The 24,304-nt window shown below is 31.7% G+C and overlaps 2 protein-coding genes across 4 annotated transcripts; one reads left to right on the forward strand and one right to left on the reverse strand.

Annotated features, from left to right (window-relative positions):
* Positions 1-3,082: 3,082 nt before the first annotated feature.
* Positions 3,083-11,304, reverse strand: LOC143045673 (thioredoxin domain-containing protein 15-like). Of its 3 annotated transcripts, none has more exons than XM_076218349.1 (4): positions 11,191-11,304; positions 5,710-6,409; positions 4,771-4,901; positions 3,083-4,301 (listed from the first exon to the last, which is right to left on the reverse strand). In XM_076218349.1, exons 1-4 carry the CDS (start codon positions 11,231-11,233, stop codon positions 4,090-4,092), a joined length of 1,086 nt encoding a protein of 361 aa, XP_076074464.1. In that variant the 5' UTR covers positions 11,234-11,304; the 3' UTR covers positions 3,083-4,089. The 3 variants fall into 3 exon arrangements, with proteins under 3 accessions (XP_076074464.1, XP_076074465.1, XP_076074467.1); XM_076218350.1 differs by having other exon boundaries at positions 11,128-11,286; XM_076218352.1 differs by lacking the exon at positions 11,191-11,304 and adding an exon at positions 7,831-7,951.
* Positions 11,305-11,360: 56 nt separating this feature from the next.
* On the forward strand, positions 11,361-13,247 carry LOC143045674 (very long chain fatty acid elongase 6-like). The gene has a single exon (XM_076218353.1). The coding sequence runs from the start codon at positions 11,440-11,442 to the stop codon at positions 12,235-12,237; it is 798 nt and encodes a 265-aa protein (XP_076074468.1). The 5' UTR covers positions 11,361-11,439; the 3' UTR covers positions 12,238-13,247.
* The last annotated feature ends 11,057 nt before the right edge of the window (positions 13,248-24,304 follow it).

Below are 24,304 nucleotides of genomic sequence, written 5' to 3' on the forward strand. Positions count from 1 at the left end.
GGAACTGTAGCAAGGAATGTTTTGGTTCAATTTTCTTTTCTGAAATCCTGTACAGGATAGCACAATGCCATGTCATCCTGTCCCTCTGCATAAGGAAAATTAATAATAATGTTTGGATATGAAATGTGAGGTAGGACCAGCAATTCACCAACTTGTGAAATCAAAGTTTTCTTTTCTTTAGAAATATTATGAGTCTGCTTTTTGATTCAAAAAATTTCAAGAAGCAATTTGAATTCTTTCATCAAACTGATCAACTAGTGATCATTTTTAGACTGTTTGACCTGCAATTTATATAAGGTCCTGTGTGAATGAATACAACACAGTAGAGATTCTACAATGTGAAGTGATTGAGTACCGTATAGCGGGTTATTTTCACGATTTTCATTGAATAAGGTATACGAAAAAAAAATTGTGGATTCAAAATTTTTATCAATACCTTTGTATGTGCCCTTTTAAATTGCTGGAATTTATTTTTCTATTTTGTTCTAACCGTGAAAATTTACACCATGCGAAAGTAACCCGCTATGCAGTATTTTTAAGACATTTTTCTAGTTATTTACCACTGAACATCCAGTCAACAAGAAATGGTTCAATCACTTTCTAGTTACATCATATGACCTCAGAAAATCTTAACACCAACATAAGTTTTTATGCTGAAATTATAAGCATAGACCAAAGTCATTGAAAGAAGAAAAGTGGATCAAAATGAAATATTTTTTCAATGATAATATGGAGGTATTAAATTCTAATGTGCTACAGTAGTCAACTGTTCTACAGTGACTTGTACCCGAATTTACTTTGGTGTCCATTCATGTAATGTTAATATTGTATACCGGGAATATCTTTTAAATGACCATGTGACAAATACATGTAGTACCTGATCTTTAAAGTAAAAGCGAACCTTATTTCCTGAAGCTTATAAAATCTTTAAATTCTTCATTCATGAAATATTAGTAATATTTTGATATAGAATACAGGTTGATCGTATTACCACATGCAAACCAATATCATCCTCACTTGTATTGGGGTTGTGGTAGATGTAGATAGGCATGCACAAAGAAGTCAAAAGAATTGACTACAACAAATTCATGGCAGATTAGGAATTACCTTTCCTTCCAGATCAAAGCAGTTAACCCCTAGTACCTGTCGCTTTAGTTCTACGTGTTGTATTTGTTCTTTTATTGCTTTTATTAGTAACAGCCTTGTCTATCCTTTTTTTCAAGACAAACTTCACTATTTAAATAATTCATATTGGCTCATGTATTCCAGTTTGAGAATTGACTTATAAAAATGACTTATAGATTTGATACAGTCTAGATGAGACATTTATGAATCACTCAGATAAACCAAAATAGACAAAGGTTAACAGTTTTCTCGAATTTTTTTTACACTTGTCATTTCGGGCCATTTATAGCCGACTATGTGTGGTATGGAATTTACTCATTATTGAAGGATGTACAGTGAACCAATAATTGTTAATTTCTGTGTCATTTGGTCAATAAAACCACATCTTTTTATTTTTATATTTACATCTTACAATCATTCCAAATTTTTATATCAAATAACGTTGACCTCTTAAAGTATACAAGTAACAGACCAAACCAATACTTGATAAAATTAGTTCAATGTCAGATGAAGCATAGCAGACAGGCATCTTCAATGCATCAAATATAGTTGACCTATTGCTTATGGCATCTTAGACCAAACTACAAAAACTTAAACATTGACCATAAACTGAAAAAGAAGTCCAAGACAAATGATACCTGCCAGACAAACATGCACAACTTACAACCATTTATATACACCAAAAAAAGTTTACTTTCTGCTTACAGAATCAGAAATTGACCTAATCATGTAACTTTAACCTGTTCACTGATCCATGAAATGAGGATACTATCAGGTGAATCCTGTTGGACAGCCATGTAGACCTAGGCTTCATACTTCACATCACAAAAACTTTTTTTTATATACACCAAAAAAAGTTTACTTTCTGCTTACAGAATCAGAAATTGACCTAATCATGTAACTTTAACCTGTTCACTGATTCATGAAATGAGGATACTATCAGGTGAATCCTGTTGGACAGCCATGTAGACCTAGGCTTCATACTTCACATCACAAAAACTTTTTTTATATACACCAAAAAAAGTTTACTTTCTGCTTACAGAATCAGAAATTGACCTAATCATGTCACTTTAACCTGTTCACTGATCCATGAAATGAGGATACTATCAGGTGAATCCTGTTGGACAGCCATGTAGACCTAGGCTTCATACTTCACATCACAAAAACTTTTTTTTTAAAAGCCATCACTGAACTGTGTATATTAGGTCAACGACAATGGACATAGGACAGACAGAAACTTCATAACTTAAATCATCATGATCTGTAAAATAGGTAAGAAGCCTCCAGGTCATCTACCACCTGAAATATAAAATGAGGTTAAGGTCTAATGACACCTGCCACTCTTGACATTTAGACATTACAATAATTCCATACGCCAAAGATAGTTGACCTACTACTTTTAATATCTGAGAAAGGGACCTCATAACAAATCCATGAAATGAGGTCAAGATCATGGGAGCATGTACCCTTGCAAGGATCTTATTTACCAAATATAATTATCCTATTACTCAATTGGTGTGAGCAATTCCCTTCACAAAAAAACTTTACATTTTTTCTGCAGTTTTTGAACCATGAAGACAGGTAAAACAATGGACAATTAATTGACTGAAACTTCATAATAAAGAGCATCTGAATACAAGGTATGAATCATCAAGGTCATATATACATGTATTTTTTTAAATTTAAACTTTTAAAACAATTATACAAATGCTACCAGATTGGAATTCTGTTACATTTGTAACTCTTGTAATGGTAAAAATTTAAAACACCACAAAGCTCACCATATACTGTTGATTTATTATTATTTGTTGGATACCATTTTTGCGGGTTTCGTAGGTACAGGTGAACCACAAATTTAGATGTTCAATGAAATACAAATTACTATTAAGTTGTATCAAGACTTTGGCAGAACCACCAAATCACATATCCATGAAAATGCAATGAAACAAGTAAGGTATTGCAAACTGATACTTTTATTTCAATTTCCCAAACACAAAAATTTACCTCAATGTAAGATGTTATATTCCAATTAAGGATGGATAGAAATTTTCCACAGGAAAAACAAACAAGATATGGAAAATAATGACAAACATTCTTTAATTCTCATGAATTTTCCATTGTGTCATACATGTATAACATGATAGTTAATAATATGCCAGAAAGCCTAACACTTTAATGATGATAATAATGGTAAATTATGACTACAGTCAATGTATTGGTCAATAGTCTATTCACCAATTCCTGTAATTCACCCTGTAAGTAGAGATCCATTTTAAGTTGTCTCCCTTAGTAGAAATATACATTTTCATTTACAATGGAGAGTTAGCAGGAATAAGCAAATTTAACTGTAACCTTAAAGTTTGTCAAATCTTTAAATTACATTTAATTTTTATTCAGTTGAAAACTTTTGATACCAGTAGTTATTTTTCACATAAAAAATTAAAATAAAATGTTGATATGTCACTTCCAACTTTACATCATACTTTGAGAGAGCAAAAGATAATTTTGTCTGGCATAGAACAAGTCTACAATTGACAAAGGAAGAACTAAGTGTGTAATAACAGAATCAAATATAGAATCGGCAAATGGAGTATTACACATGATTTTTTATTTAATGATAAAAACAACATACTTACAAATAAATAAAAATAAAAATAAAATGCAATAAGTTTTTTTTCTATCTGATGTTTCTAATAGACTTTTATACAACTTTTGTTCGCTAACACTGATAATACAAATTTATAGCACACTATTGTTTGTTTTTATTGATGGCTTAGTACGTTTAACAACATATTTTTAAGATTGATGAATCAATCAAAATATAACCAGGTCTCTCTCAGCAAATGCAGTTGCAATATACCGGTAGCAGTGCAAATGAATCTGCAGACTATCCCAGACTAGATGCAGTGGTAATTACTGACTAGTTGGACACTTCACTCAAATCACTGACTTCAGTACCAAAATTCACTCTATGTGCTGATGCTCCTGCCATAATATTTTAACTTTGTTAATGTAAAGCTGTCCGTATGAAGATCTTACAAATACAACTGATACAAAAATAACAACAAATAACCATGATATCCACAATAAATAATCTGTTTCATCAGCTGGTACACTTGGTAATGGTCTGGTATAGTCATCATCTGTAATGTTGACAGATATGTCTGGTTCCATCCCTAAAACATTAATAGTGATATAATTAAGATATGAATGTTGAACTTTTTAAAAATTATTTTGAAACTGAAATAATCACTTCATCAAGGAACAAAAACTTTATTGAAGTGCTTGTAAGCACCAAAGGGTTAAAATTGCTTTAATTTATCATTGGGAATAAAAATTGAACATTGTATTGTATAAAGCATTTGTTGCAGTTGATTCAACTACATATTTGGACAAAGGAAGATAACTAAAATTATAAAGATTACTTTTAACAATGACATCATTCGTAGGATGTTTAGAATAGTACATGTATGATCAATGCCGTGTGAATGCACTTTATTTTAAAATATAAATTCTCAAAAGTTGTGATAAACTTTGGAAAATTTAGATATCAAGTCAGTACCCAAAAATGTGCATACATGTATTTTCAAATGTGAATATCAGTTTTCCTTAGTTTCCAAAGAATTAGAGAATCTATAACATTACCTGTATGATTTTTAACAAAGGAAACCAGATTATCAAACTTTTTCTCTGTTTGGTTGAATCTCACAACAGCTCTGGATTGATGAAATAGAAGTATATTTGGTACAGAAACAGTTCCAAATCTGGCATTCAAGCTAGAATACAAATGAAAAAATTAGGTTAAACAGAAAAAATCACTGTCACAGCATGGGTGATATAATTTTAATGTACTTTGATTGTTAAAGTTAATTTTTACAAGTACCAAGCCTTTACTTACACTTAAAATAAATTGTAAAAAAAATGAATTGTTCATGACATTATACATGTTAGCCATTAGATTTTCTCACAGGGGTTTTCTTGCCTGCATACATTTGTAGTACTTTGCAAAACCTGATTGCAAGTACGCTTAGAATTTTATTTTGTTTCTTTAGGCAGATGATTCAATCCCTTTGCAACAGATTTTTTTAGTTTTTCTAATATTCTGCAGTTAAACAACTGTTCTAGATCTACATGCTGGTTGGTTGTCGTTATTTATACTTTTTTTTTTCTCATGTCTCATTGGCAACTTTTCCATATCTCCTTATTTTCACATTATAATGTTGTAATGATCATTGGACAGGTACTTTGTTTTAATATTTGTAGTTAGTATTATATTACACATGTTACACAAGGTGCTTTTCAAATAAAAAATATCAACAAATACCAGAAAATCTTCATCTTTCAAAATTTTAACATAAAAAAAAACCAGTCAAAACATAAGGATTTGCAAATGTATTAAGAAGTGGAAAAGGCACATGCATAACATGCCTCTAAACTCAAATCACAAAAAAAATTGATGTTATTTTTTTTAGTTTTCATTAAGTTTAATAAGCAGGAAACATTTTTTGGCAACACACTAATTCCAATTACCCATATATATTTATTTAAAATCATAAATTACAACTTGAAAGGCAATCTACCTACTTGCTAAAATGAGCTGCATCAACTGCCACAACATCTAGCTCAGGAAAGGCTCTAGCTAGAGCATTATAACTAGGTGCTACTTTGGAACAGAATCTACACCAGGGTGCATAAAACATAACCAAAACACAGTCTGACAATGTGTCATTCTGTTCAAAATTTAAAATCTGTAAAAGTCTTGTGTTATTTATAATTTGAACTTCTGATGTGATATTTTCAAGTGTCATATTTCTACTGATGCATTTAAATTTTGTCTTTTTCTCAGTTCGATTCAAGTCTCGGTCTATCAATGGGATTTCTAAAATGCCAATACTTGTTTCATTTTGAACAACGCTTTCATTTTTAACGGCTGTCACATTTTCTTTCTCTGGCTCCTCGTTATGTTTTTTTTCAGATTCTTCAAATATTGGATCCACAAAACTTTTCAATATACTCCCAAATGAAAAAGAACTTCCAGATTCCTTTTCCTTTATTTCTTCGCTGGTATCTTCATTTTTCTGTGTAATATCCTCATTTTGAGAAAGATCGGGATTACCTCCTTCTGTAACTATGTCCATCTTATCAACCCCCTGTCCAACATCAACTGTTAATATGTTTCCACTTTCCTCATTATTTTGGAGAATTTCTGGTTTAACATCTGTTCGGTCATTTTGTAAATTTTCTGAATAGACTGTCTGTATCAACATCAACATATAAATAATACCTATAAAGAGAATGATATGAGGATAAATTATTTTGCAACATAATTTTATTGTGTTTTCTGTGTTGCTCTTCAAAAACTTCACAAGTTTAAAATATATTTATGGAATGTCAGCATTAAGTTTTGAGCACCACAATTCGGACAGCTGTTGTATTTTAGAGCACATTATTCTTTCTGACTGACTCTGAGCCAACCCGTCTTTGCTCTCACTCCTTAATACCTTGTGCTTAGGAGAGAAGCAGCAAACACTAATTTTAAAGTGTTGAGTTTGACATGCTCAGGGTTTGAACACACTCAACGTCCCATACTTGAAAGTGTATAATTGTTAAATAAAAATTATTAAAAAATTGTATGAATCTATAGTATGAGGAATATGATCCAGAAATATGTCCTTAATTAACAAAATAATCAAACTAGTCCAGTAAAACATAACGCTACTTAAGTTATAGAAGAATAGTTTGAAACCCCTTCTTGGTTTTCACTTTTTATAAATTATATGAATGTGTCAAAGTATACAGTGACACAGATGAAATTCTGATTAACATCAAAGAAGCATTTGTTCTAATTTCAGTATGATTTATATGATATATGGTTTAAAGAATAAAAAAAAAACAATAATGAGCTTTTCTTATTGTTTAAATATCAATGATAACACAAAAAATAGAAACAAGAGGCTTTCAAGAGCCTGCATCCTTCACTTTGTAAAAAATTTAGAATTATTCTTTTTCCTTTATTTCAATAAGTCATGTTTCCTTTTTTGTTGATCATCATTTGTGGCATTTCTATAGGTTTTTTACTGATGTTTTTTTCTGATTCCAAATTTGATAAAAAAAAAAATATTGTGGTCAAGTAGTTGACAATAAAAATATTCTGAATCCAAATTTTCCTGATAACTTTTTGTGAAATTTTTTTTGATTGATATTCTTGGAAAAACTCAAAAATAATTCTTATATTTTATACATTTATACATTATATATAGGTTATACCTGGGAACAGTGAGTATATCTAATGGTAAAATGAATCTGATTGGATTTTCAATACAAAATTAATAAAATCTCAAACTTTACAAGACATCGCCAAATTTTAGATTTTGGTAGCTTCTGACTGAAAAAAACTATCAGAACTGCTCAATAAATTAACCAAATAGTTCTAATAGTAATTAATTAAAGTTTTATCATAAAGAAGATATATTTTGTCATGCAATATGACCAAATTAAGTGTGGTTTATTTGAATTGAAGTGTTTGAAATTAATGTATAATCATAATAATGGTTGGTGAAATTGAGAATGCCATTGGCACCATTTAATTATTACCCGGTTTGCATACTGTACCATTTAGTGATGAAATGAATGCAATTATAACAATTTTGATTTAGGTTAGGGTTAGGTTTTAGGGTAAGGGCTTGTGTTGTGGTTAGAACACACCTTATTGCTATTTTGAATCTTTGCTGTTAGTTCAGTAATTGACACGAGAGTCTGCTTCTCCTGTACTTTTGATATCATACAACAATCACTTTTCCATTGTGGCGTCAGATAATTTCATTTAATTGAACGGGAACCTTTGTGAAGTCCAGTTATGGTGGACAAATAGCAATAAGGTTATGGGTATGGTTTAGCATAGTCCAAATAATTGTAAAGTCTGGCAAGGCTATTTTATTTATTTTCTGGGACGCCTAGAAGCGTCCCAGAAAAAAATAAAATAGCCTTGCCAGATGTCATAATTTTTTGGACTAGGTTTAGCATATTTTAAGGGTATCGTCAAATCATAGGTTTTGGTACATCATATGAATTCGTACTATGCATGTTTTTTTCAATGGAATTGTGACATCATGCATTTTTGATAAAACGAAAACCCGGGGGTCAGACCTATAATCCGACAGTCCCATAATCCGACAGTCCTTTAATCCGACAGCCCGATAGTCCAACTCACGGTCACTTGTCTCTGAAAAGTATGCCTATAAAGACATGGAACGTTTGTAAATTGGTATATTTTTTCACACAGAAAATTAACAAATCAGTCAGTATGACATCTTGTACAGGACCGCAACAATCCCATACGAATCGGAAATGAACGGTAGCCGGGTCCGTTCACCTTAAAACATGATCGCTCTCAATCAAATTCGCCCCTTTCACTTTCACGCCCTACACGTTCTTACCAAAAGTCCGTTTGCATCCTATACGTTTGCTTTTGTTTATTATGAAAACAATGATAAACATAATTATAGCAATACTATTACTGCCCAATTAATATACTAACCAAAATTCGATTTTTTTTTCATTATTTCATAATAAATTGACATTCTAAAAACATTTGTTTGTGTTGATGGTTTGGTTAGAGACTTGCAATGACTATATATTTTTTTCATTGTTTCAAAATAAAGAGGCATTCTGGCAACGGTTTTGTGTTGAATAAATCTAAATCATGTTTTGGTTAGTGTATTTGTATTGCTATAAAAAAAAATCATTGTTTCTTAATAAAGTGCCTTTCTTATTTCGTGCTGTCATTTTTAAAACTTCAGCACTGCAGTCATAGGTCTTAACCGCTATATATATATATATCTGCTTTTTCTGCGTACTTTCTTCATGTCATTGCCCATCTTAATTTCATTCCAATCTTTTTCACATAATTGGTGTCATGTCGTGATGATTCTATGACTAGGGATACTCAGGTCCCTATAATAATTTACATATAAGTGTTATCCTTTATCAGCAAAGAGTTCAGGTTTTGGCAATCAGTAAAACAAAAAAATACTAGATAGTACAGCGGTTTGTATTGCCATACAAGCTAGAGCAATGATAAGGTATGATAAATAGACGCAATTTAAGTTAAGATTTCACTCCAAATCATTAACTATGAAACCGTTCTGAAAGTGGTTTTGCATCTTGACTGAAATTTGAGATAATGACACTATTCCTAGTTTATCAAAACTAATTGCTCGTTTTAGAAAACAAAAGAAAAGATAAAAAAAAAGTATCGATACTTCTATGTTATTATATCTATCCGAAGTAGTCGTTTCATATCTTCGGGGCGAAACCCCTCAGATACAAAAGCATACATCTAAGGCAGCAACCATTTGATTTTCTGGGGGGGGGTATGGGTTTTTTTTCTGTACAAACTTTTTTTTCGCCTTCGGCCAAAAACAATCTATTTTTTTGGCAACAAGTCGAAAACAATTTTTTTCTTTCAATTTTAGCATTACATATAGTGGCAGCTGAGGGTGAAACAAACAATTTTTTTTTCTCAGGGTCAAAAACAAATTATTTTTTTCTCCAAAAAATGGAAACGAACTTTTTTTCCAAAAAAAAACCATAGCCCCCCCCCAGAAAATCAAAAGGTTGCTGCTTAATACTTGTGACATATCACATTCAACCAGTTTATACGTTACATCTTGGAACAGTATATTTAACAATATATGTGCTCCTGGTTACATGTACAATGTATGCACTTGCGCATGTACAAAATGTATGTCATATCCAGAAATCAACGCCACTTTGCTCATTATATTATATACTAATAAAATCGGATACAGGTTACAGAAATTATATTGAAATGATAGGGATTTTTGAAAAAATGTCTATTTCAACTTTAATTTAAGTGATAGACAGGTTGCTGGGACAGAAAATAAATGTACACAACAATATACACCATTTAAACGAAACATAATGACTGTCCTTGCAAAAATCAAGGTTCCTGAGCTATTTTGAAAATCGAAGCGAGAGGCTTTTAACATTGCAGTATAAAATACAGGCTAAAATGGCTGAAACGTCAAATTTGCAAACTTCGTGTTGAAAATTGGCTAACAAGGTCATTAGAAAAACAAGTTGCTGGGGTGAAACTTGAAACTTGGATGTCCAAAGAATAAGCAAGTCCAAACCCTGTATGTGTAGTCGTTGAACTCTAGGTTCCCATGTAAAATAAAAATACCAATATTTTAAGAAGAATAAACTCACGAGAACACGAAAAATTCACATAATTCGCGTTCATTGTTTTGATTTTGACCGCCTGGCAACTTTACGGAAATATCAGAATGATTATAAACAAGGACTCTGTGACGTGCAACTGAAAATATCTGTGTTTTAAAGATTTTAACGATATCAAGCCAGTTTAGTTCAAACTATAATCACGTGGTACAATTCTCATTTACATATTATGAATATTAATTAGCAAAAGCACTACTAATTTCTGGCTATGTAAACAGACATTCTCGTTATCAACATTGACATGATGATGTAAGGAATCTTATATTAATTGTTCAAACAAGAAGGGGGTCAAGAAGGGATTTGATTTACAAACGATATCCCATTTCGATGCATTCCACTTTTAAAATTATTAACACTGCTCGGCTAATACGCTTTCAAAAAGACAATCATCCTTTGCAGCAGCACGGCTTCGTGTCGGACCATCGGATTGTCGGATTAACGGACTATCGGACTACTGGACTGTCGGAATTTCGGGGTGTCGGATTATAGCTACACTCCCAAAACTCGAGAGGAGAATAAATTATTTTGGCTACAGGTTAGTTTAGTATTGATCTCTATTGGTCGTTGGGACCCCTAAATTAAAAGAAAGCAATAAAAACGGCCCATAATGTTTGCAGCCATGTTGAATAGGGGGCAGATTTTCATAATTGAGGTAAAAATGGTTCAAAACCACCCCCTTTTTTCAATAAGGTCAAAATATAGGACGATATTCAATGACCTCATTTCAGGACAAAGTTTTACCCCAAATAAAACCGTCTTTTGATGTCATATCTGCAATATATTTTTAGAAAATTTAAACTGTACTGTAATATCTGTATTTTTTCCTTGCAAAATATACGTTGTCCATGATAATCAATACCGATACATAGATCCAATGTGTAGGACAAGGTTTTATGTTAAATTACATCTGATTGGACAATGTAAGATCAGTCGTTCTTAGTGTCCAATCAAGTTTTTCCTATTCTGTCACGGCAATAACCTCGTGTACACAAACCAACACCCACCACACATACATGCCGGAGACTGGGTTGTAGGGAAATTGAAAGATTAAAGATGGGTGCACATAATTATTCGTATGTATTTGATTTTGAGGAACAATTTAATGAAAATGAATTTAATCGATATATGAGAGAACATTGGTCGGACAGCTTTATTTATTCAGCAGTCTATCTGATAATTATTTTTGGAGGAAAGCATGTTATGTCAAACCGCCGGCGATTTGACCTTAGACCCTACCTGGCGACATGGAGTGGAGGACTGGCTATTTTCAGTATTTTTGGAGCCATTAGGACAGTTCCTGAAATTATATCTGCCATTAAAAATCATAGTCTTGAATATTCCATTTGTGTGCCGTCTTATTTCGAAGGAGTTACTAGCTTTTGGTGTTTTCTATTCACCGTATCTAAGGTGTTGGAACTAGGTGACACTTTGTTTATAGTGCTAAGAAAACAGCCATTGATCTTCCTCCACTGGTTTCATCACATCACTGTGCTAATATATGTTTGGTACACCTATCCACAGAAAATGGCTTCTGGAAGATGGTTCATGACCATGAATTATACAGTCCATTCCCTAATGTATTCTTACTATGCATTAAGAGCCATGAGAGTCAATATTCCAAAATGGGTCAATATGGGAATAACTTTCCTTCAACTACTGCAAATGATTATGGGCTTACTTATTAACATATTAGCGTACAGGGTATTGGACCAAGGATCCTATTGTGCACACAGTTACACTAATATACGCTATAGTGTATTAATGTACTGCAGTTACTTTGTTCTCTTTGCTCATTTCTTCTATACAACATATGTTGTACAAAAGCCAAAACAGCATGTAAAGGACCAGTGATGATGTTGACATTAGATATTGTGCTGAAGTGTCAATATAATGTGAACTTGAAAACAAACATCATATTACTCTTTATGTTTAAGGTTTAACAACTTCTACAAATTCTCACATTGAATGACATAAATATTGAATCGAAGAGATCATGAAATCCTTCTTTATTGGCATTATTTAAATGAAATAACAATAACTCTTGTTTGTATTTATAAACATGACAAATGTGTTATATTCATCTACACAAATGTTGAACTTGCAAGATTGATTAGTGCTTTTTTTCTGTTGTGATTTTTTTTGGGGAAAGGAATAATGTTTTAAGCTTACAAATGTATGTACATTGTACATCAATGTAATAGCAAATTGATGCAAAAAAAGTTCTACATTGCATATTTAATTGAACTTACTAAATACTTGATTTCCAATTTGAAATTTGTTTTTCTTCAATTGTAACACATGTTAGCATAACAAATTACAGAATTTTATTCGTGTTTAAGATACATGTAGCATTTTTTCAGGGAACTTATTACATGCACATACATGTACATTTTGTACATGGAATATATTAGATCTCTATCAGTATTAATTAATCATTCATTATAATGCAAGCCATATCTAGTTTTATTATTGTGATATTCATACAATGTTACATAATTGATTCAATGGGGAATTATTTCCAAAGTTAGCCAAACAAAGGATATTTTCCTTTCTAACATGTATTTTGTTCACTTCAACATTTTATTAACATGCAATTAACTTATCTGTCAGGATAATTTATTTTGAAATGAGAATGGAAAAAAAGACAAAATTCCTGTCGAAAGCAGCAGCTATAAGCTTAATCCCCCAAAACATTTTGCATTTTGTACTTTTAAAAGGGAAAAAATCATGCTTTTTTATAAAGAGTTGATTTTTTTTTTATCTTTTTCTGCACATCAATTGTATGATTTTTTAGGTAATATAGAAATCAACTTTAAAACTATTTTTTTGCACATTGAAATTTTCTAATTTAGGCTTGTTACAGAGTTCACGAAAAGTGGTGGTCCTCAGGATTTTACCACCAAAATTTTGCATAGGACTGACACAATTTTAGTATTTTTCAATAGAATTTATAGTGAGGACCAGCAGGTTTTCTTCAAGGACCACCAGGGAAAAATGGATTTCGTGAACTCTGTTGTTAGACATGTTAGAGGGATATATGTGTCGTTGCTTGCTTTAGAAACATTTCTGATTTGGAGAGGTTGTGTCCTATGGAGCATAAGTGTACAAGACATGGTTCTTCATTTTTTTCCCTTTAACACTTCTGCTATCCCGGGTAACCCTGGGGCCCCAGTATGATTAAATGTTATTTAAGTTGACATGTACCAAAAATTGTACAATGCACATGCATTTCTCTCTACTGAATACAGTAAGGTGAAGCAAGAAAATTTGACTTATTTGAGAGAAATACATGTATTGGATTAAGGGGCACCATGAAGGATGATACAAACTTGTTAATGAGAACTCACTTGCCCAGTCCAACCTGAATAAACATGATAAACTAGAATACATATTGTTTTCAAATTATTTATTTGTTTTGATTGGAAGTGTTGTTGATTTATTTGAAAGCTTTAATAATTGTGTACATTTAACACTACACACTTATCATTGTTAATTTCTAATTAATTGATTTGTTTATTAGTTATTTCCTGTTTTTTTAATCATTTACATGTACATTTGTAAGTCTACATTTCATAATTTCTCTATATGCACTTGGTACGTGTATTTTTTGTCTACAAAATCCTTTGCTTTAATTTCCTTCCCTTTTATTGACATGTAATAGATTAGCCTTAACTTCATTATTTGTCATGATTTATGATAGTACAAATGTATCTTCATTTTCTGGACTGAGATTGATACTGTGTACATGTACATGTTTCTGTTCAGTCAAGGTAGACATCTGAAAACTGCTGCCTTCAATGTAAATTAATGCACTTATTTTTTAATTAAAAGAAAAGAAAAACAAAAACACCAAATATGTACAGTAGTGTTCTGCAAATACATTACAGAGACGGGGTGTGCAGAAAGAAAGATACAATCTATAGTAATCAATTTATCCATATATATATATACATACCAAGTGCATGTTGTCAGACACATGTTTTTTCTCAAAAGGCTAACACAAAACAGGGTTCCCCTAGCCTGGACTGCCCTGAAATTTCTGGTATTCAACTACATTTTGTGGATAAGTAAATTTATATACTAGTCATGCTACGAATGTAGTTTGGTCCTTTATTTGGAGTGTGTCATGACAGTCCAAGAATGGAACTTTCAGAACCACATACAAATTGTAAATGTATCAATTGCACTTAAATTGTATAGTGACATTTTAGATTTCTGTATGGAAGTATTATTTGCATACATTTTTAACATTATTATATGACGTACATGGTCATGACGGTCGTGTGTAACTTGAACCATTTGTACAATTTGATGCATGTTTAATTACACTGAGTAAATACATATGTATTTTGATCATGTAATCATTTCTGATTGGGAACAACTTTTTTTATACATTAGCATGTCAGATTAGTATACTTGTAAGCCATTTATCATAACACATGTTTAAGCTGGTTTTTAAGGTTACAATCTATAATTATTAAATTCCTGTACATGTGAAATCCTTACATTAGTAATTTATATTTGGTATGTTTTATGTAGTAACCAAAACAAATTACATGTGTTGTATCTGATTAAGTTTAGAAATCTTGTGAGTTGAGGGCATAAGACACAGAAGCAAGTGTAGATACTATTGTATCAAATATAACGCATTGTTTTGGCTAAGTTGCTTTTATTAGAAGTATTAAAGGACAAGGTACGATAAGACATGTTTTTGGCCCCCCTATTTTCTCATTTTTCAAATTCTGTTTTGGAAAGCTACATATCAAGTTAAAATATTCCCTTAGGTTTGAAGTTTGTTTGGACAAACTTCAAAACCATTAATTTCAGAATAAGGAAAACATGATTTTTGGTCATTGTTTCTTAAAATTTAATAGGGTGTGTACGTGACCCGGAGAAAAATTACAGCGATTTAGACAGCAAAAACAGTGTTAATGACATTGGAATAAAAAAAATCCTTGGTCACGTTAGTGCAGGCACTTAAACACTAAAAATTTGTTGTACAAAAACACCTGCAAAGTGAATAATAATTACAATATTTGAATAATAACAGAAAGTGTTCCCCCTTACCTCATCCAGTTGCTAAAATTAGTGGTTTTAAAGTTCATCCAAACAAAGTTCAAGCATCAGGGAATATTTTAACATATAAAGTAGCTTTCCAAAACAGAATTTGAAAAATTGAGAAAATAGGGCCTTTTCGTACCTTGTCCTTTGTGAAAAACTTAACTCAAGTCATTAAATTTTTTATTTGACCTTGAAAGCATTTGCAAAGGAAAATATCCATAATGTTTCTTTTTTTTTTATAGATTACACTGTCATGACTGTCACATACATTGTACATGTAAGTAAGAGCCCAAAAAGTGAAAAGTTGGGATTTCAGATTTAGCTAATAAAATTATAGCATATGGAACTAAACATTTTCTTTTGCAATTAAATGTGTACAGACTGCCTTAAGAATGTAAAATTTAAAGAAAAAATCAAATATATCTTGTATTCTTTTTGGTTTTTGAAAAAAAAAAGGGTTAAAATTTCATGAATTTGGGTGCATTGTAAATTTGAATTTTTCCATGAAATCTTAAAAAATCGAACTGGAATATCTCAAAAAGTAAGTTGTTTGGTATATTTTTCTTCGCATATTTTCGGACATGTACACTACATGTCAAAATACAAGATGAACATCAATCAAGTATCTTATGCCCTTAACAGGCATTCTAGAGGAAAAGGATTTAAATTTGTAAGGAATTGGCAACAAAAATAAAAAGGCCGATATTTTAATCCAAAATTGCTGGTTTTTTTGAGTGAAGAACAAGAAATAGAACATCTTTGATGTATTAATAGATTGTTCTTAAACTTTTTATAGGAAATTTTAGGGAAATAATGTATTATAGTTATTAGTTAATTGTTGTGAAGAAAAAAAGTTGATAAACAAACATGTACATGTATCTTTTCTAATTGTTATTGAAAACAAGACCTAATTAATATAAACATAAGTAGTGTTGGATATGATAAGATTTTAATGAAGTTATTTATTTTCTTCGCATATATATGTCTTTAAACAATTGAATAAGGCTGATTTAGAACTAAAAATGGCATTTCATATAGTGATATAAAATAATATGTAACATTTCACAGTATTATATTTTCTTTCATTCTTTAATTTTGTATCATGGTGAAGATACATGTAATAGAAAGTAGAATGTATACACATCCTTTGCAATTCACTCTTACTCCATCTATCTGGAATCTACTTCACGGTTAAAATGTTTTTGAATATATGGAATTTTCTTAATCTTAATTATTTACCCATACATTTTGAATAAAAACAATCAATTTAAAGAAAATGTAAGGAAAAGTTATATGAGACTATTGGTCAGATTTTTTGTCTTCAAATGCTCTCAATAACAGGAGTAAAAGATGGATTTTTGCACAAAAAGTTTACCAGTACTTACAATTTAAGACTTGTTTAAAAAAGAGAGGGAGCCTTTTTTAGTTTTAAAAAGTATCATTTTGCTTTATTTCAAATATCTAGTACATACTTATTAATCTGATTGATATTAACATAATTAACGAATTTTATTCTTACTTTATTTTTGCTTCAGCTAGTACATTTCCAAAAACTGCCATAATTGCCTAGTGTTTTTGGGGTGTTGTTTTTGTTTGCATGTTTTTGTTAAGTTTTAGATATTCATGTATTCAATTCTTACCCAAAACACATTTGACTACCGGTACACAATGTATTTTTACAAGACTACAAATGTGATAAATGCATGTCTTTTTAGCATGCTGTGTTTGCTTTAAAGCTGATGGCTGTAATTTGTAAAAATGGCCTATAACTTGAATCCAAAGAATTCATTTATATTATTCATTGAATATAACTGAACTGTTAAGACTCTTGCAATGGAGACTTGAGAGGTAATATTACCTTAAAAATGTTCATACAGACAAGTGACAAGTTTCAAATTTGTGTGTAGTTTCCTTAAAATATTCCATCCGACAGGCATCTGCCTTAAAGACTACTTTCAAATTTACACATTTCCTGTACATTTTTGATGTACAATCCTTGTGTTTTTAGGTCACAGTAAGAGTAGATTGTCCAGTGATATCAAAAACACTGATTGAATCTGCCTGGGTTAATTGGTGTTACATGTATGTGTTTTCCATATGAAATACACAGCACAATTCTTACAGACACTTTTTATTATCATTGAGTGAAAGTTGGAACCTTCTATTTAAAACAAGGGATATAAAATGCTTACTTTACTCCTTCTGTGTCATGAACTGAATGTTAATGACCAAGGGATGAACAATATTACTATACAAGTTATTATCATATTCTGGAGATTTGCACAACATTTGAAAACATATTTTCTGTAACTGCATGCTTCTAGCCTTGTAACTTATCATTTGAGGTACATTGTATTGTACCAATTAAAGTATAATATATATCTTTTAAATCTTACAATGAAATTTATCACTAGGACCAATAGCCAACATAATATACATGCAAAAATACATGGATTTAAAAATCTGGTAAGAGAGCATTCCACCTTCAGATATTTTTTTATTTTTTAAATTAAAATCTTTGTAAGTTGATCTGTATCAATTCACCATAACATGTCACTATCATGCATTTTACATTGACTTTAAAAGATTACTGCAGTAGTAAGATCTGTTGAAAATAAGGACATACTATACTTTTAATAAATGGCCTAGTAACCCGACTGTCAAGGTGTACTTTGTAGTTGTGAACTTTAATTTTATCACATATCTGTTTATTTTATGATAATATACTCATCGATGATTGAGTTTTGTTCAAGGTCGTTTGGTGTATAAGTATTCATAGTACTCTGAACCTCAGGAATGTAGAATTTGTTATCTGTATAAAATATTCAACACTTAAATCATTATATTATTTTAGTTTGCACTAGTTAAAACATTATTTTAAAATTTTATTACTTTTAATATTGCTTGTTTGATATTCACAATATTGTAACATTAAAGCATGATCACAAGGATTAAACATGGAATTACCTTGACAGCCAGCTCTAGCTATACCAAGATAGATAAACAATTTTATGACTGTACATGTACATATGTATATGCTCCATAATTTATTTTCATAATTTAATTGGACAAATTAGTTTTATATATATTTTGTATTCAAAACTTTCCAGTATATAGTAATGCCAGGGTAAATTATTTTGTTGAATGCGATAGTTAGTGTAAAAGCTCTCATGCTTAAGTATAAATGTATTGTAAACATTGTTGTGCAAATTGTAAATTTTTCATGCCCTATAATACCTATATTAACATATATGAGAAAGTGGATATTCAGAGAGTAATCTCACTGAAAGATATGGAAAAATGGAAGAACATTTATATTTTGTACTATCTCTTGTTAGCTGCACACATTGTTTACTGCTTTCTTTAGTTAGTAAGTGCTATGTTCATTTTTGAAATGTTCCTTTCATATTCATTTAGGACATTCACAGAGTTCTTATACCAAAAATTCTATATATTGCTTTAAATGTGCTTTAGATATTTCTGTTGAATTTAATGCTTTTAATCACTCATTATTTTCATTATTTTTATAAAGGAATATCTTTTTATACTTTTTATTCAACAATGTCTTTAACTGTTGTTCATTTTATCTGTGCAAATGTTATATTACCACAATGAAGTGCTAGTTTACAATCTTTAAACAGTCATATGATGTTAATTGGCCATAAAATGTGTTCCATACAATCTTTATTTATTGTCACTTACTTTGCCAATTAATATTAAAGGTACAGTATTAGTATTGAGTTGTTTTAGTGAATGTCAGTTTGTCAATCCTCTGACAATTCCTCTCAGTGGAAGTTCGCATCATCCAGAAAATATACCCAGAATTTCTTAAATGTTTCTTTTCCTGGTAGAACTTGAAGAATATCTGCTGGTCCTCCATGTTATTTCTATTACAAATTGGTGGTCAAAACCCACTTTTCAAGAACTGTGGTATAATAGTAAAGTGTTATTTTAGTATTGTGTATTACATTGGTTATCAGTATTGTAATGATCCTCCTTATTCCTTTTGTAAAAGTCCAGAAAATACATCGATACCCAGAATTCTCAAAATAGTTTTTTTTACTGGTGGTCTTTGAAGAAAATCTGCTGGTTCTCATATAATTTTATTACCAAATACCAAAATTATGCTTTGGTGGTCAAATTAATCTTTCAGAACTCTGTTTACCACAGAACTATGAATCCATGCTCATTATATACATAACTTAAAATTTATGTTGTTTCTGTGAAAGTCCTTTTAGTGATTGTTGGTTGCTTACCTTCCAGTGGCAAATATTTCATGCATATACAGGAAAATGCTAACATTCTACAATAACTACACTCACTGAGATGTCTTGCCTCCTTTACTGACTATGATTTTATGTTGACAGTCCTCAAATATTTACCCTGTACTACAACTATCACACAAACTTAATGTGATCAAAGAAAGTCAAGGTCAGTATAAACCAACTCGAAATACATAAAATTGAAAATGGAAATAGGGAATATGTCAAAGAGACAACCTGACCAAAGAGCAGATAACAGCTGAAGGCCACCAATGGGTCTTTAACACAGCGAGAAAATCTCGCCCCCAGAAGTGGTATCAGCTGGCCCTTATATAAAAATGTGTACAAGTTCAGTGAAAACGGACTCCCATCACATTTAAATAAACAGCAGCTTAAAAACACACAAGACTAACAAACGCCGGCTCCTGACTTTGGACAGGCGCAAAAAATGTTGTGCGAGGGGTAAACATGCTTTGCATGTTCTCAGCCATCCCCTTCCTTATATGTACCTCTAGCCAATGTAGAAAAAAGAAACTTGCAGCAATAGGCACAGTTAAACTAGTTTAAAAGAGGTTTAACAATGGACCACTGGCAGTGACTGACATGCCAGCTCCACAGCTCAATTAAACTGATTGAACGATTATGTCTTCATCATATAAAAATCAAGCACAATCCTGTCTGTTAGGTGTGATAGTAGCATACGATTATAAAATATATAAGAATATAACCCATTTCATGCCAACAACTGGTTTCAGAATAAATGTGTTAATTTCCGATGCATACTTTTCTGATGTACATCTTACAATCATTATATGCTTTAAATAAAGGTGACCTTTTGCATATAGTATCTAAGAAACAAAATCAAAAAGGTAAACTCGATTGACCAATTCAGGAAAATGAGGTCATGGTCAGTTGATAACTGCCAGACAGACTTATACATCTTGCAATCATTCAATACACCAAATACTGTTGATGTATTTCTCGTAGTTTTAGTTAACAGATCAAAGAACAAAAACTTGACATTGAGCATATAATGATTGTAAGATGAGCAATGAACCGTAAAAAATGAGGTCAAGGTCAAATAAAACATGCCACACTGACATGTACATCTTAAAATATTTGCATACACTAGATACAGTTGACCTATTGCATAAAGTATTAGAAAAAACGGACAGAAACAAAAAAGTTTCTGAAACCGCTGAATCATGAAAATGAGGTCAAAGTCACATGACACCTGCAAGATGGACAATTCATGTTTACCTTACAATCATTCCATACTTCAAATACAGTAGACCTATTGAATAAACTAAAGTAACAAAGTAATGGACTTGATCACGAAAATTTGACCTTGTTCGCCGATTCATAAAATGAGGTCGAGGTCAAGTAAAAACTCTGATGTAATACGTTCAAGTGATTTGCAAGGTACGCATATACCAAATATAGTTATCCAATTACTCATAATTAGAGAGAAATCAGGGCCGTAACTAGCCACTTTTAATAGTGAGGCAAAGTATATTCGGCGAGCGTGGCGAGGCGAATTTTTTTGACGAGGGGGCTCAAGGCCCCCAGAAGCTCTGAGAAAAATAATGCAAAATCCTGAATTCTGAGCCTTTCCAGGACTTCTCCTTACATTGAAAAGCAAATAAAGTTTAGTTATTTTTTCGACAATATTCTGGTCTCAAAGCAAATCCATAGATTCATTGCAATTTAAAACTTTTAGGTTAAAGGGACAACATTAAAAGACCGATATGTAGGATAAAGCAAAAATCGTAATTCTCATAATCATTAATACCAGATATGTCTGTCTGTTCGTCTTGTTACTGTGCTGACTTTGGCGGGTTTTTTTTATGACTAGATTAAAATATAGTGACAGTACAGTATAATACTTTAAGCACTAGTACTGCTTAAGTCGACACTAGGGATCATCTTGACCATGTTTAACGGTATTAATGATTCTTTTATTATTGAAGACCCTCCAGCAACTATCAAGATGAAGAACAGGAATAAAAACTTTGGCCATTGATTATTTGTATTTTTTCTATGCATTGACTTTGTGTGTGATTAGGTCCGGTGCACGTTTTACTCCATATTCCTTTACTTTCTGTTAAAGGGTCTGAACACGACTTTATGCAAGTTTAACCCTTCAATGTAAAAGGTCATATGGCAATACATTGTTTTTTTTTTCAAATGATTTGATACCGGGAAATTGATGGTCTAACTTTAATCTAAACCATGTCAGCTATCTAGTTTTATCCACAGGCGCTTGGGTATATGATACAGATATTTTTTTATTTCTGTTGTTGATTAAAATATTCGATTTCTATGTTTATACATATATCTATCACTTCTGTGCATGTCTCGCCTAGTTTCGAGTGATTTAAACGATTCAGAGAAAATAACCAATTTTACAATCAATACTTAGAAACATCAGTGAAACGACCATTTTTTTCTGTGTCCAGTAGCATCGCATATTCTTAAAATATTTTCTCGCACAATGTCTGGACATCGGTGGACATGCAACATTGCACACGTTTACAAATGCAAATCAATATTCAGACTATAGTCATAAAGTAGGACATTAAATGAACAAAAGACAAACCCGGGACACAAAAGTACAAACAATAGACCATCAACTCTGAAAACCAAAAGTAAAATAGAAACATGGATCACAAAAAAACATGCAGGGGTGACATCAGCTATTGAAGAGAACTTGCTTCTTGCAAGAGACACTCCGTGAAAACACTTTGATATGAAGACAATCTTTTGTTTCAGTTTTTTTGTTTGTTTGTTTTTTTGAAATTTCCATCATGAGGCATTTGCCTCATTAGCCTCAATGTAGTTACGGCCCTGGAAATTAAGAATACTAAAAATCTTTACCGAACTATGGAAATAAGGTCAGGGTCAATGGACATGTGACAGACGCAAACGCATCTACAAAGTATGAAGGATCCAGGACTTCTACCTTCCAAACTATTAAGCTTTTAAGAAGTTTTATTGGCGCTGTCGCCAGATCCCTATTCCTCTGTCAAGTTTCTGCGATCTACATGAAACCAGAGACATATAATACAATTCTCTGACGAAACTATATTTACCTAATCCTCTGAACCTGAATTCTATTTGCAACTTGTGTATTTTGAAATCCTTGTAACTAATCCTTTAAGCTTACCTTGTCCAAAGGGCCAAATCACCCGTTAGTTATCGTCTATTAACTTTTTCAAAAATATCCTCTGAAACTACTAGGCCATATTTAACCAAACTTGACAACAATCATCATACGGGAATCTAGTTTAAAAATGTGCATGATGACATGTCTGCTAATCAAGATGGCATATATGGCTAAAATTATATCGTAGGAGTAAAATAAGTTTTGTCTATTATTTGGAAAACTGTGAAAGTAGAGAAGTTTAAGCTCTACCAACAGTCTGTATACGTCAAAACGGTCAGACGACTTCTTATTGGAGTCATTGCCCTTCGATAACCAATTTTACATACATGTATTTCTAAATGTGTGTCTATCATATAAAAAAACTGTAAGACCTATAATAGAGAGAAACGTTCATATTTGTAATGATCTAGCATCTTTGATTGGGAACTCCACCTCATATGAATATAAGAAAAGGTCAGCCAGACGAGGCGCACAGTTGATTCCAATGGAATCAATTCATGGCCTTAAACATTTCTCCAAATTCAATAAATATGATATATACTCCCGAAGTCTGATAGGGTGTGTCTATGCCCCGTATTTTCCTTTAAGCCGGGCAGTCAGTGCCCCAATTATGAACATTTCTGGATCCGCCACTGGATGTATTTGAAAATGTGTGGTAAAATTCTTTGGAGGAAAGTATTGTAGATATGTCCTTTTGACTTGTTTTATTTTTCTTGTGTTACGTTTGTTAACAAGGCGGATAAATCAAAGATTTTGACAGAGTTTAATTTAGAGCATCATCATTGAGTTCTGAGAAATTCATAAATTTGACCATTGGTTTTTAGTTTGTTTGAGTTTCGCCTGCGACGATAGTCCCAGTATGTGATATGCATAGGTATTACTTGCTAAGACATAATAGTGTCCTGTGAAAAAGTGTCCATGTGGACAGTTTTTCATGGAATTTTGGTATTTAATAATGTCCATTTCCATGAAATATTGTCTCTCAAGTGGACAGATGTTTACTGCAAAAGTTATGAAACAGTGTCCATCTACAGGAAAAGTTGTCATAGTAGTTGCTATTCAGTAAATTGTGTTCTCCAAGGGAAGTAATACAAAGGTCATTAAAAGTTTTATTACCCTTGATTATTTATAAAAATCTGAAGGATTGATTATAGAATTTGATTACTATATGTTTAGGGGCCAGCTGAAGGACGCCTCTGGGTGCGCTTCATTGAAGACCTTCCGCTGTTGTCTGTTCTATGGTCGGGTTGTTGTCTCTTTGACACATTCCCCATTTCCATTCTCAATTTTAAATGTAAACAACTTGAAAAATAAAGGATGGAAGTGAGTATAGAGAAATTTAAGTTTTAAGATATACCCAGCTAATGATAATGACAATGAAAGAACAACAAAAAGGAGGAAGAGTGTAAAGTATAAAATCAAATGTGAA

This window comes from Mytilus galloprovincialis, chromosome 9, assembly GCF_965363235.1.
Source record: "Mytilus galloprovincialis chromosome 9, xbMytGall1.hap1.1, whole genome shotgun sequence".
NCBI classification, from domain to species: Eukaryota; Metazoa; Mollusca; class Bivalvia; order Mytilida; family Mytilidae; genus Mytilus; species Mytilus galloprovincialis.